The 15,383-nt window shown below is 33.7% G+C and overlaps 1 protein-coding gene across 1 annotated transcript in view; it reads left to right on the top strand.

Moving 5' to 3' along the window:
• LOC124353860 (dynein regulatory complex protein 11) overlaps positions 1-15,383 on the top strand; it is a 48,741-nt gene that overhangs the window by 17,244 nt on the left and 16,114 nt on the right. Inside the window, exons 2-6 of the mRNA XM_046803889.1 lie at positions 899-1,141; positions 3,009-3,237; positions 4,355-4,539; positions 10,966-11,144; positions 11,909-12,039. Of these exons, the coding sequence (XP_046659845.1) occupies positions 1,020-1,141; positions 3,009-3,237; positions 4,355-4,539; positions 10,966-11,144; positions 11,909-12,039 (846 nt within the window). The 5' untranslated portion in view covers positions 899-1,019. The remainder of the gene's footprint in view (positions 1-898; positions 1,142-3,008; positions 3,238-4,354; positions 4,540-10,965; positions 11,145-11,908; positions 12,040-15,383) is intronic.

The following is a 15,383-nucleotide window of genomic DNA, read 5'->3' as shown; positions in this document are numbered from 1 at the left end:
ACATTAAACAATATAATCTTTTTAAGTAGTTAACTGAAGGGGGTAATTGTTTGTAGTTTTCCCAACCAATGTTTGCTTTTGTAATCTAAATTTGACTTAAATATTTATTACTATAGTGTTGAAGCCTCATTACAGTACTTCACCTCATTCATGTGCTTCTCCTAATTGAAGCAGCTTCTAGTACTAGTATGATAGATTTGAACTAAAAATACTACCTGCAACTACTCGTAATTTGAATTGAAAGTACACTTTTTGATCTTGTAAATAACTAGAGTGAAATCACAGTGAGCAGAGTAGATAATTAACCTCTGCAGTAGTCTATGAAGATAGATTCATTCATCCTTCAAAATGCACATAAAAGAAATATACTGTGTCTGAACGTTTCATTCATAATAGTTTAATTTTCAAAGGAGATATTTTAAATACTGATTATGGGCATTTAAGTTGGGACTTTGTTATAGACCACCATAAATCACATGGTGAATTTTTTTCCAACTAAATTCTTTAACAACAGATAGTGTTTTAAAATAATTTTTCTCCAACTAAATAATACCATACAAAACCAACTTTAAAAGGAAATCACCAAATATTTAGAAGGAGCTAAATATTGTAAAATTGTAGAATTATAGATCAATAATTAAAAAACTATAACTCATTCTAAACATTAAGAGCAAAAATCAGAAATCTCAGAGAACATTTTTTTTAAGTACAACTTGAAGATTAAAAACAGTGAAAATGTCAAATTGTTTTTATTTTTAAATGTATTGATTAAATAACGATTCTTTAAAGTAATTTTAATTTGGCTTTTATGAGATGCATCTGGAGCTTTATCAGCATTATGGCCACCATGGGACTGTGCTATAAGCACCATTTAACTGCTTATTGTGACTTGGTTTAGTGATTTACAATAATAAGAGGTGCTGGCATAGTCCATATTGCCTGACTGGTGGCTCTGAAAGTCTTCGAGATCATCTTGAAGATTTGTAAAGGCCAATCTACAGTGGCAGACTACAAGAGCCATGTCACACGAGACGTACACTCGAGTCTGGTTACAGGCACAGGAGATTCTTGATGATGCAACTCGTATCGATGTGGACCAACAGTCAGCCAAGCCCATCAAGGACAAACGGCTTGCTCACAGGTGATTGGCTGTAAGTTACTAATGTCGTGAACTGAGCATTGGCAGCTTCACAAAGAACACTGTTATTGAATTGTACAAAAGTAAACAATACACTTTTCAGTGAAGTAATTTATGCTGATAAGATCATGATCTTAGTAACATACTGATCCGGTAACTGTTGCCTTTTATTTTTACATTGCTTTTGTTAATGCAATTTACAAATTTCTTGGAATCAGTTTGATAAAAAGTTCTGCAATGTATATTGTTATTTGAACATGTTTTACTACAGACTTTGTAATTCATAATCAATATAATTCCATCTCTGAAAAATCTCATTCAAATATAATACACCACAACACTATTTAAGTACTGATTGATTTTAGTAGTGTTTTTTTTAGGTATAATTATAAAACTAAAAATTTGAGCTACCTAATTAATAGATGTTTTGTGAAAATAAAACTGAATATAATGCGGAAACAACCAAGGCTGTCTCTAAATATTTTCAGGCATAGACAAGAGATTTTTGGCAATCCATATTTTTTCATATTAATTTAGCTAGTTCTGTAGTTTTTGCTTTCCATTTCCACTAAATTTTACCAATCTTCACTTTTTATAGATTATGATCATGCAAAACTCTAAGGAAAAGGTATTAAAAGTTGAACACATAAGCAGTATTTTTGAAATAGAAGGAATTTGGAAAGTTACCTGATGCTCAGTAGGATTCTTTGCCTGAAGCCATCTTAGTATGTCACCATTGCCTGGAATAGAATCCAAGGCTACACAGATACAAAGTAACCAAGGCTGTAGTTGTTAAACTAATCCTTTATTCTTTTTTTATCATAATTTATATTCAACTCTTTCTGTCATGGGTGATTTATGGAAGTTTCCTGAGCTGGCTTTAATAGATAAACAAAAGAGCCTAGATATTCTGCTCTTTCGTCTTTTCATATTGTTGTGAACCTTTTCCTAAAAGTTTTGCATGGTCATGATCTTTCAAAGGAAAATTATAGGTGTAAATTGGTGAAATTTAGTGGAAATGGAAAGCAGAAACTACAGAATTTAGCTAATGCAATGTGAAAAATGATGGAGTGCCAAAAATCTCTTGTTTAGGCATAAAAATCTAGACAGGCTTAGTTATTTCTGCTCTATATTCATCATGAAAACAAGTTAATGTTTTGCATCAAACATACTTTGTTACATTTTTATGCATGTTGAGGACTTTAAAGTACAACATTATTATATTGAGGAGTTTTCCATTGTAATTTACATTATTTATAATCATCATAATTTTTGTGTTAAAATTCATATGAATGTTTTTATTCTTCCACCACTGATGATACCAAAAACTGTAAAAATTTAGTGGATCTCCTGTATCTATTTTAGGTAATGTGTATTACAAATCAAGCGTTTCTACATTCCAGTTTCAATGCAAATAGAGCCTAAAATTTTGTTTTAGATTTATCAGACTAAACCTGGTATCGTATGAGGCACTTAAGGATTTTCTTCTTGTATTTTAGTCTGGCATTAAGATGTCTAAGTTACTAACAGCGTAGAATATTCTATAGTCATTAAACATTACCTGGAGTGTTTACTTCCATATCCTAATGATCAAAACTATAGTGGCTTAAAAGTGATAATGTACAATAGCTAGGAGTATTTAATTTGTAAAAAATCATATGTGATACCGTAGTCGTTAGATACTATTATTTTAGACTCTCTCAATTCGTTTTTTCTTCCCCTCAACATTCTTCTTCTAAAACAGATTTGAAAGATATATCTCTAAAGGAATTAACAATTTATCTATCCAAGAAATTAAAAAATATATTAACTTCTACAATCTATGATTTAATGTGTAACTCATACAATATAATGTTTTTTTTCTGTGTAGGATTGTGGGTGACCTATTCCTTAAATATATCAGAGCCATAAATCGACTAGATGAATGCTACGATCAGGTAGTTCAGCCACAGAAGCGTCAACTGTTGCGTCGTCTGCTAGATCTCAGTCTGGGCCGTTATCTCGAGCTCAAACACGAACTGGTTGACCTCGACCTCAGCGAGTTCAGCTACTTTGATGATGTGATGACTGAACAGAGAGTGCTACCCTCAGAAGCACAGGTTCGATTAAGTCCATTTTGTTAAGTGTATTTTTGCATTTGAAGTGTGGTAACATTTTAAATGTCTTCTATTTTCACAGTGGGATCAGAATATTCTCCAGAGCATTATCTATATTATCTATAGCCATCAAAGTTTACTAGAAGCTACAACTACAATACTCCTGATGCTTCTCTTCATCCCTACATTTTTCACTGTCTGTTGTATTTTTAAAGTAATTATACATTACTAGCTGTTTCCCGCGGCTTCGCACGCTTTTCGTAAGCTTTGCCCGTGTATGTGCACTTCTGGTTCAAATAAATTATATTTCCAACGACGATGTAGAGTTTGTATTGTTGCCACGATCAAGAAAATCTGTCAAAAGTGTATGTTTATAGCCATTGTCTACGTACATGTACTTTATTATAAAGTGGTCTAACACTAAAGCTTTAAGTTCAAGCAGAAATGTATTTTGAAGACAAATATACATCAAAGCTTAGTGCCTTCAAATAGTTTTTCGCTATTTAATATACTTAACTGTCTCGTAATCGCAGTTTATAGTGTACAGGCGCTTTAAAAACTTGTAACTTTTGCAGTGCCGCCTGGTGGCGAGATACATCTATAGGCATAGCATATAAACCTTCTCCGTCGAAAAATAAATATACATACAAATTTTCATAATGATCGGTCAAATAGTTTACGATTCTATAAAGGACATATATACAAACAGTGAAACAGCCACCTCTCTAAAAGTATGCCTATGTTACTTCCAGGAACGTGTAGAATCACTGTACAAAATTTCACAATGTGTTTGTGCATTGGTTTCAGAGTTATAACGGAACATACAAACATTCGCATTTATATATATAGATTTACAAGATAAGTAGAGTAAAAGTTAGATAACTGCAATAACTTCAGAATATTTTCTGAAATCATATTTTACAGAGCTTCACATAGTTAATAATTTTTCTGCTATCCAAACTATTATAGTCTGAACAGAATACAAATGGACATTTATTGTTCTTTATGCAAATCAATAAAGCCTGTGTTAGAATTGTTCTTAATCTGGTAGTAGTCTCTTAATTCTATTTTTTATATCCCACTTGTTCAACTTCCACTTCAGTTCACCCTTTCTCAACAGGTAAATATTCCTAATTACTATCGACGTGAGAGAGCCAAGGAGATCGCAGACCGACGAAGAACAATGGATGACATTCTGAAGAAACTGGGATTCTATGAGGAGGAGTTTACGGGAATTGAAATGACAGAAGATGAAGCAATTCGACTCATTCAGATCCATGAGCGTGCTCGTCAAGGTCGGCTTAGGTATTTGTACCATTTTCTTTCACCACAATATCTCCACCAATTAATGGCAATTTTCACTATCAGCAAAATCCTGATATTTTTAAAAATATTATAATTTTTCATTAAATTAAAAATTAATTTGCAAAATTTAGTTTTGGCTCACTTAAAAATAATGATTTCTATTGAGAATCATTTAAGTATTCCAGTTCTCAAAGTGACTCAGAGAGGTCGCCAGGGATAAAAAACAAGGTTAAATCAGGTTATAAGATAAGAGTCTATGATAGGTGTTAAAACTGCATTCCACTACCTTAAGAGTAATGCCATCAAGACCAAAGCAGACAAAAGAGGTTCTAATGGCGATGCTCATCTCGAAGGTTTATCAGATTATAGAGTTAGGACAAACACATTTTACATATCTCTTGAAGCATGATGTGATGTTGATGTGAAAATGGGCACCATTGTTCAACCAATGGCGGATCTAAGAGAGACTAACTGTAAAAATAATGGTAAACTAAAACCAAGGTGACCCCCTCTGAAAATCAATACTGGATCTGTCCTTTTGTTCAGCCATCACTTTTATAGGAAGCATTTCTCTTACGTCAGAAACACCCTAAGTCAATCAAAATCAAATAAAAAATCACTTTATTGTCGTATAAATCTCATGATCATTGACAAAGTCATAAATACAGCACATTCTGGTAGCCAAGTCCAACACAGATAGTTAAAAGTTAAAAGTTTCAACACAGTTACATCAACAGTATCAGCATTAATGCACTTAATGTAATTTAATAATAATTTACATTATTTGGCAATGCAAAGAACTATACAGTAAATAACAATGGTACCACTGTAGTTACATCGATGGATCTGCATTGAAAACATAACATAATCTTATTAAAACAAAACAGACTTATTGGAGAAAAAATTCCTCTACAGAGTAGAATGGGTTTCTCCAAAAGCCATAAATAATATTTCTTTAAGAAAAGTGTTTTGTCCAAACTTTGGGATTAAATGTGACAGATGGTTATATACCTTCAGGGAAAGTACCTGATGACTCTTTAAAGTTTTACTTAATCTATTGAATTTTATTTTTGATAAATTTTTGCATCTTGTATTGTGCGAATGGGTATCACCAATGGCTTTATTTAAATTTGGATTTTGGAAAATATATTGAATTAAATCAAATAGATACAGGTTTATGACAGTTTGAATGTTTAGTAATCTAAATAGTGGTTTACAGTGTTCTAAGCTAGATGATTTGGATATAATTTCTTATGGCCTTTTTTTGGAGGATCAGTATGTCATTGATTCTTACTACCATTGCCCCATGCAACCAGCCCATATCTAAGTATTGATTGAAAAAATGGCAAAGTAGGCGGTTTTTGACATATTAGTCGGTGTTAAACAGAAAAGGTTAGTCGCCTAAGGAGGTAAACTACTCTTGACAATTTAGAAGAAATATACGTAATATGAGAGTCCCAGTTCATGTTTCTATCAATGTATACTCCTAAGGAATTTTACATTGTCTGAGAGACTAATGTTTAAGTTACGACTGTCAACTGTCCTCGTACTGAAAATAATATTGTGCGTTTTTGATTCATTCAATAAGAAACCATTGCTTGTGAACCAATTTGAAGCATCTGAAATAGAATTTTTTGAAATTAAACTAACTTCACTTAAATCTTTGCTAATATTCAAAAATGTAGTGTCATCTGCATAAAGGATGGTTGAAGCTGTAATTGAAGTATTCAGATAATTTATACAAAATTAAAAACAGCAAAGGTCCAAGTATGGGTCCTTGCGGGACTCCGTACTTCACGATTTACTTCATGAGACCAGATTTCCTCAATGCAAACTTTTTGTTTTCTGTTATTAAGGTAAGACTCAAAAAAATAAAATCGGCATTTGACCAAAACCGTAATATGCCAACTTCTTTATAAGATCATTATGGTTTACACAATCAAAAGCCCTGCTCAAGTCACACATAGTGGCTTGAGCAAAGGCCTTATCCTCCAAAGCCAGAGACACATCCCGCAACAATTTATCTAGAGCTTGAAAAGTGGAACAATTTTTTCCTAAATCCAAATTGCACGGAGCTAAGAAGATTGTTAGTTTCGAGATAATTGCTAATTTGCTTATGCACTAGAGCCTCCAACAGTTTGCCAAGAATCAGAATAATGGATATCGGGGCGGTTAAGCTCTCTGGTTTATTTTTGAGTCCCTTTTTATAAACTGGACAAACTCTTGAAATTTTCAGCTCTTCAGGGAAATAACTATCTTTTATACAAAGGTTAAAGCAATGTGTCAATGGAGATAAAAATGTGAGGGGTTATTTGCTTTATCATATTATTAGACATACAATAAACGTCACAGCTGTCAGAGTTTTTCATATTTTGAACTGAATTTAGAATATGATCTGATGTTATTTTAGCCCACTGAAAAGATTGAGAGGGTTTATTGATATTACTTTTTATTAACAAATCACTTGCAGAAATTGTTGCATTGTCTAAGTTGGCTTTAATATTGAGAACAGAGTCTATGAAATAGTGATTGAAAACGTCAGGACTAATGCCAGGCTTATCATCACTGGCATTGGAAAAACAGTTTGTTGCTATTAATAATTTTCCAGGCTGCCTTGCATTTATTTTTTGCTTGTATTTATAAAATGTTCATTATGGCGTTTGCTTTGCTAATGCAATAGCTTGTCTGTAATTTTTTTTTAGATTTAAAAAACTTTGCCATAACTGGGTATCATGTTTTGCAACTTTATGAAGGTATATAAGATTACTTTTCATTTCAGACAAATCTGAGGTATACCACTCATTTCCTGATATATTATAATTTTTTCCATTTGATTTTTTTTTAGTTTTTTAAAATAAAATAATACATTTATAATGGTTGAAAAAAAAATTATTGAAAAATGTAACTGCATCACATTGTTTATGCTGGGTCATGAATTTATCCCCAGTCATATGAGGCTAGTGTTATTACAATACTATCTAATGATTTTTTAGGCAGAATAGTTTTAAAATTATTGACACTGTTTATGAGGACCACTGTTAAATTTTTAGGAATTTATTTATGTCTACTAGGATACCATTATGATCAGAATAGGGAAAATCCATAATTTTGCAGGAGACATGACTCGAAATATTTTTGTTATTTATAAAAACGTTATCCAGGCAATTTTTGCCCCTTGTAGCATTACGGTTCAGATAAAAGAAGTTGTGCTGTCTTAGAAGATTTTGTAGTGCAAAGGCAGGTCCATTTTTAGTGGTTAAGTCAAATTTGTAATTTAAATCACCACCGACCACCACAGAGTAATCCCTCCCAGTTAGAAAGAAAAAGTAGTAAGTTATCTAATGCATCCAAAAAGATATCGGAGTCACCAGCTGGTGAATGATAGACAGCTACTACTATCATATTCAGTTCATCGATAAAAGTTGCAGAACTCTCAAAGTGTAATTTCCAAGCAATATCTACTTATGTCACAAACTCTAGTCTGCAAAGAGTTATGGACAAACACCACAGAACCCCCTCTAATATGGTTGGACCTATTGAAAGCTCCAGCACAATGGTACCTTGTTGGAAAAGAAAAACAGTATATCGTTATAACATAGCCAATGCTCAGTCAGACAAACAATATAAGCATTATTTAAATCAGATAGGAAACTATCCAAAAATAGTTACCCTTATTACTGAGACCTTTGTTAATGTAAAAGTTATTTGAGACCTTATTAATGTTGTTAATGAGACCTTATTAATGTAAAACTTGTGGAAGAAAGTGATGTATCCAGTCTTCTTTGTCCTCATCTGCCAAACGTTTATCCAAGAATGTCTTAACTAGATAATACAAGAAACCTGTGTACAAGAAATGAAAGTAATGTTTTAGAATAAGTTTAGTTATGTAGTTTTTAATCATTGACTATGTACCAGTTTTTATTACATTGTGATACCAGAAAACGTATTGTACAATAAATATTTGTCTATTGTCTATTGTCCCAATCGTGAATAGCTCGAATTACTAGTAATAAATAACTGATTGCAGAGCAAGGTTCTTAAATATGGCTCTTAGCTCAGTTGATAGATAGATATATTATAATGTTCAAGATGGTGGACAATCAATATCAACAGTGAAAGTGTGCCAACATTTTGTAAAGTTTTTAGTGTGTAAACAAAAAACACTCAGCATTATTACACCAAACAACTGCTAGTTTTATTTAATTATAAAAATAGACAGACTTAAATGCCAGATCAAGAATCCACACAACTAAATATGAAACCACAGCGTTGACCTACTTTGACGGATAGTAACTACCTCATCATATGTACCTATTTTCTCATGTTATTTTAAGAATAAGACATTGCAATAGTAAGGAAATAAAACAAAGAAACTAAGAAATAATGTTTACAGTAACCAATATAATACACTAAAAGGGTAGACATCACTTTTGTGGTAGTGATGCAGGATTTAAGACGTAGCAGTGCTGAAAAACCCAACACCTGCTGCCAGAGTGCAAGTGTGTCACTCAGACTGGAGTGTTGACCAGCTAGACATCTAGTGTGCTGACACTACAGCTAGACATCTGTCAACCACCTGCTGCCAGAGTGCAAGTGTGTCACTCAGACTGGAGTGTTGACCAGCTAGACATCTAGTGTGCTGACACTACAGCTAGACATCTGTCAACACCTGCTGCCAGAGTGCAAGTGTGTCACTCAGACTGGAGTGTTGACCAGCTAGACATCTAGTGTGCTGACACTACAGCTAGACATCTGTCAACACCTGCTGCCAGAGTGCAAGTGTGTCACTCAGACTGGAGTGTTGACCAGCGAGACATCTAGTGTGCTGACACTACAGCTAGACATCTGTCAACCACTGCTGCCAGAGTGCAAGTGTGTCACTCAGACTGGAGTGTTGACCAGCTACACATCTAGTGTGCTGACACTACAGCTAGACATCTGTCAACCACTGCTGCCAGAGTGCAAGTGTGTCACTCAGACTGGAGTGTTGACCAGCGAGACATCTAGTGTGCTGACACTACAGCTAGACATCTGTCAACACCTGCTGCCAGAGTGCAAGTGTGTCACTCAGACTGGAGTGTTGACCAGCTAGACATCTAGTGTGCTGACACTACAGCTAGACATCTGTCAACACACAGGTTCCCTGACTTGAGTGCATTGCCATACATTCAGCACTGTTAACTTGTTTATTGACATCATATTCTTAACAAATCAACACCTACTGTAGTTTATAAGTATTAACAATACTACACCTTTTTAATCAACAACTATACATTTCATCATCATTTCAGACAATCAAATCTATCACTTAATGACTGCAGATTCTGATTACTGTACTTTTGTACTGTAAGTGTTTCTGAATCGGTAATATATGCACACTTTATTTCATATTTAACAAGAGGAAACAATCAAACCTAGCACAAAAAAATCTGGACCTTTTTTTATAATTTCTTTAACATTTAACTATACAAATAACTTCTCACTATAGAAATCAATAATATTAGTTGCAATAATACCAAGTGATTCATGTAGTGTGTGTGTGTGAAATCGGTTTGAAATACCAGGCAATTCAATGTATAGGCTTCTGTAAACAATGGTATTACCCTAAATGCTTGAACTGGATTGACAAATATTTGAGAATTTGATTAAAAAAGAAATTTAGTCCAGAAAATATGATGAGTGTGTAATAAGTAACAATATATCCCTAAAAGCCCATAAAACGTTAAAACTACAAACTACAATACCTTCCTCATTTAATTCCCACAACGTTGAAAATGAGATTCTCAAGTTTATTAAAACGTTGGAAAACGACCTTCTTGAAAATAACTTCCAACAATACTCAACTAGTGAAGAAGATGGACTCACTAAGACTGCAACAATTTGTTTTGCTCTGCTGGCAATTTACATCCAAAAAGTAGTAATGCATGTGGATGGTATAGAACTTCCCAGAAATAGATATATATGAACATCATCTAAGACTGGCCTCTACAACCTTCAAAATCACAATCTTCAACTGTATGAAAGAAAACCACCATGTGATGAATGAAAATCTTCAACCAATTCCCACCAGAGCTGCGGTCAAAGACACGAAAACCCCTAGCATCAGCAGTACAAGAATACTTACAAACTCACCCTTTTTATTCACTGGAAGAATACCTACAAAGAGCCTTGATTGTTACTTTTATTTTTAATTACTTTTAGCTCTAGTAATCTAAACAATTATAAACGTATTAACTGGCTCCATTTGTAATCTTTAAGATGAATAAAGTTGATTCTGATGATGTTGGTAGAGGTAAAATGAGTACAGAACATCTTCAGAATGGTTGTCATGATGGTGTGATTTATTACAAAAGCTATAAAACAAGTTCTTAAATACTGAAGGAAATATTCTACATGATTTATTAAGTGTTCAAACTTCCTGTGCAGGTCCCAGTTCATGAAAGAGATTCGGCTGCTGAAGGAGAAAGTAAAGGTAGAGCCTCCACCGGAAGACCAAGAGGGAGAGATCAACCGTCAAGCGGCGTTGCAAATACAGAAGTTATGGAGGGGCTACATGACACGCCGCCGTCTGCGTAAACGTGTTCTTGATGAGATGCTACTCATCGGTAATCCAAATCAATCAAACTTTATTTCCCAAAAGACCACACATTGAAAATCATTGAAAATGAAGAATTTCATTTTTTTTATTGAAAATTATATCTAACTTTAAAAATACTTTAAGTATTCATGATTACATAAACATTTCACCACTAACTGTTCTACTGGAATGATGACAGTCTGTCACTCCAAGTACGCGGTGACACTACCCCTCGCCAACTGCCTCCTGAGTAGAAGTTGCACTGCAATGATGTATGTCTTCATATGTCATAACACTGTGGCAATAATCATTGTTTTGCATTCACTCACACATGTCTTGGGCATCACATTCACAATTATAGCAATTTACCACCGTCAGACACAGTTTGTTAATTTTTATAATTTCCTACAGTAGTTACATCTAGTAAATTTTGTTGAAGGTTACATCTTATTATAAGACTTCTTCATTGATTTTTCTAAAATTTGAATCCATGTGTTAGCGATTATGATGTTAACAGATTTCAACATACCAACAACACTCTTCTTCAGCAAATATTTAGTTCTTTGCTGTATACTGTATCTGTTTGATGCTTTATAGCACGCCCTAGTCAGATATATTCAGTCTTTTATGAATATTAATAACAAAATAATATTGATGATTGCTAATAATTTAAAACCATTTTTATGGTGATTTTCTAGTGTATAAAGAAAATTATATTAGATTTATGCCAATTTGTGTGTATTGTAAATAGGGCTGAACAGGCACTAACTTTAAATTGCTCGTCACTTGTAGGCATGTTGCCACCAGCCCAGAATGTGACTGTGGAACGACAACGTGCAGCACAAGTCAAGGAGTTAAGGCGAGAGCTTCAAGAGCAGTACCAAGAAGACTTCAAGACCGCCATAGTCGCAAGCAAAGACAGTGTAGGTATCTGCAGACAAAGAGACTGAGTTAAAAGAGTGTAGTCAGTAAAAAAAGAATATGTTTATTGTTACAAAGCTTACGAAAGCATTACAAACCATGTGTAAGACAGTATACCAAAATATAAAGCAAAAATCTCGACAGCAATCGCAAAAATCTACCAAATACAAAACAAATTTGGTAACCAAAACATAAAGTTTCCAAAACAGTTATCCCACAAAGTAAATATTATTTTAAATAAATAAATAACAATAAAACTAAAACAGAGCTATTACAGAGAAGTTACAAAACCGAATTATATAACAATGATACATTTAAAAATATATTTAGAATAGATAAAACATATGACATTAACAGTTTAAAAACTAATCATTTAACTAAATAAGCTATATTTATAAAATAGCAGTTCCACAGTTAACAAATACTTTCAATGGATAAAATGGATTGACGATGAAAGTTTTCTGTAGGCACTTAAAATCTTTAGAGTAAGTGTTATTGAATAATGTCACTAGAACTAGTCTTGTTGTAACATTCCGGAAGCAATTTTTTTAGTTTCCTGAATAATATGTAATATAAAAATAAAGGAATATTTTTTCTACTTATAAAATGATGAGATATTCAATGGTACCCTTATAACCTATGTACTCAGGTTATGACCTTTCATACCTTGGAAAAAAAGAAAGGGCCATTTTAGGCAATGCTATAGAGGTGAACAGGTATTGTCTTTAAATTCGTAATTGGTGTAATTAGGATTATATAAAAACTAATGTTGCTACCAAAGTCTGGAATTAAAGATGTCATCCACCATCCCAAATTACTAATAATAAACCCAAGATTATGTGGCAGGTTGTATGCAGAGAAACAGGTAGATGTACACTAATTTAAAACGAAGATATTACACTTAACACTGAACAAGAGCAAATTTCAAAACCAATAGATATCTCTAAGGCTTAAATAGTTTTTGAATGTTACAAAATATCTACCATTAGACATACCAGTTGCTTTTGAAATGTAAGAAAAAGGAAAAAGAAATAGCTTTTCAATATTGTTACACCCAATCATTCCTCAGGAAGTACAAAAACTATAGCTTCTTTGAAAAATACAAATTCCACAGGTTGGAACTTACCTTCCTATCTATTTACATTCTTGAAATTCTTTGTAATTACATGGATAACCCAGAAAAATTAATGTAAACCAAGAAGAACATCAGTACTGTATGAGACATAAAATACTTCACTATCCACTCCACCGACTTAGTCTTTACGAATGCTAGCATTAAGACTTTATAATAAGCAGTCCCAATGGATTAAAAACTATTTGAACATTGAAATAATTCAGATAATCCTTAAATCCTCACCTCCCTAGATCAGACATACTATTCTTTGAAGAATTTTTTAATTGACGTTGGCATTTATTTTGTACAATGATTTAGATTTAGATTTTATGATATGTAGTAATTAGATTCATTGGCTTCCTCTTTTTTTAGATTTGAGTTAGTTTTATTCATTTTAGAATTAGTAATTTTAGCTTTAAGAAATGTTTTTCAATTCCTTTGACATATTATATGTTTTCTAAGCTAGGGGTCAAATGTAAACCTATTTAATATTGAATATGAATCTTAATCCACCATTAAAGGTGGCAGATGATTAACATAATATTGATGTCCTTGTCCTTATAATCTTCCATTCAGTCTATTATTCCTTTTCTTTGTAGTCACATCATTTTGAATAGTTGAAGTTTGATTTGAGCTTCAGTTGACCTTCCTTTTATTGCTCCATCTTCCTTTTATTTTATTACAGTTCAGATTCCTGAAGTCAAGTCTGAGACAGGGTCAGATACCAGATGCTGCAATAAAAGGAAGGAGAACTGGAGCTAAACTCAAAATTCAATTGGATCAACCCTTCCTACCATAGCTATGTTATGTGTAGAAAACTCGGTTGCTCCACCGTGCTTAGAGATCCTGTCTATCACATTGTAGTGCACTCAATTGTGTACCTGATGAGACAATGAGACTACCACCTCACCTATTTATAGGTGTGTATGATGTCAAAACGATATAAATGTTTCGTTTTGAACTTTTTCGTCGTCGACTTTCTTTGGATCTGCTCAGACGAACATGACTCCAGATTCCACGAGTCAAGTCTGAGACAGTGTCAGATACCAGACGTTGCAATAAAAGGAAGGTGAACTGGAGCTAAACTCAAAATGCAATTTAATCAACCCTTTTTACCATAGCTACATTATTTTGAATATGTCAGAATTAAATAAAAAAAAGAAACAAACAAAATGTATTGTAACACATGCAATAATAGAGTGACATTGATGAAAAAGTTACATTCTAAACTTATAAGATACCAATCATATATTGATAGAACTACACATATTAAAAATATATATATATATATTTTGGTGCTAAGCCTGCAATACCTAGGCCTTCCTAAAAAGCCTGAGGCAGCAACGCCAAATAATTATTTAACAGGGTGTAATCTTAACATTTACAGGTGTTATAGTGAGCGAGTGTTCATTAAGTCCTGTGCAATTCGACAACTGTTGTTTATATAGATGTATATGAGGCACGTCCAAAAAGTAAGTGTACTCAATTTATGTAGGGTTAAAAAAATATTTATTAAAACTAAAACATACTTGGTTACACTTGTACATATCTAAGTTATTATCGACATAGTCACCATCCCTCTTAATGCAAGTGGTGAGCCGCAGGATCAATTTTTTTATGCCTGCCTCGAAGAAGTCTCCTGCCAGCTCTTTCGCCCACTTCTCCACCTCCCTCTTCACCTCTTCGTCCATTGAAAACTTGTTTCCACTCATGTGTACCTTCAGGGAAGTGAAGAGATGGAAATCTGAAGGGGCCAGGTCAGGGGAAAACGGGGGTGGTTCAAAACGTCCCATTCAAAAGAGTCCAGGAGTTGCTTCGTGGCGTTGGCCGGGTGAGGTCTGGCATTGTCGTGCAGCGGGCAGACTCCCTTCGTCAGCATGCCCCTACTTTTATTCTGAATTGCCCCTTTAAATTTTTTTTAGCGTCTCAAAGTATCTTGCCGCGTTGATGGTCTCTCCGTGACGCAGATATTCAATCTAAATTAAGCCTTTATGGTCCCAAAACACGGATGCCATGATTTTTTTGGCCAGAAGTTGTGGTTTTGAATTTCTTGGCAGAAGGTGACAAGGTGTGACGCCATTGCTGAGACTGCCTCTTAGTTTCAGGCGTGTAGTGGGAAACCCAAGTTTCGTCTCCAGTAACAATAGAGTAGAGAAAATCATTGCCTTCGAGTTCGTAGCGTTCCAAAAACTCTTTGGAGCTTTGCGCTTGATTCAACTAATGCTGTTCTGT

Source organism: Homalodisca vitripennis, chromosome 2 (assembly GCF_021130785.1).
Source record: "Homalodisca vitripennis isolate AUS2020 chromosome 2, UT_GWSS_2.1, whole genome shotgun sequence".
In the NCBI taxonomy this organism is placed as follows: Eukaryota; Metazoa; Arthropoda; class Insecta; order Hemiptera; family Cicadellidae; genus Homalodisca; species Homalodisca vitripennis.
This window is presented reverse-complemented; position numbering and strand designations above follow the sequence as displayed.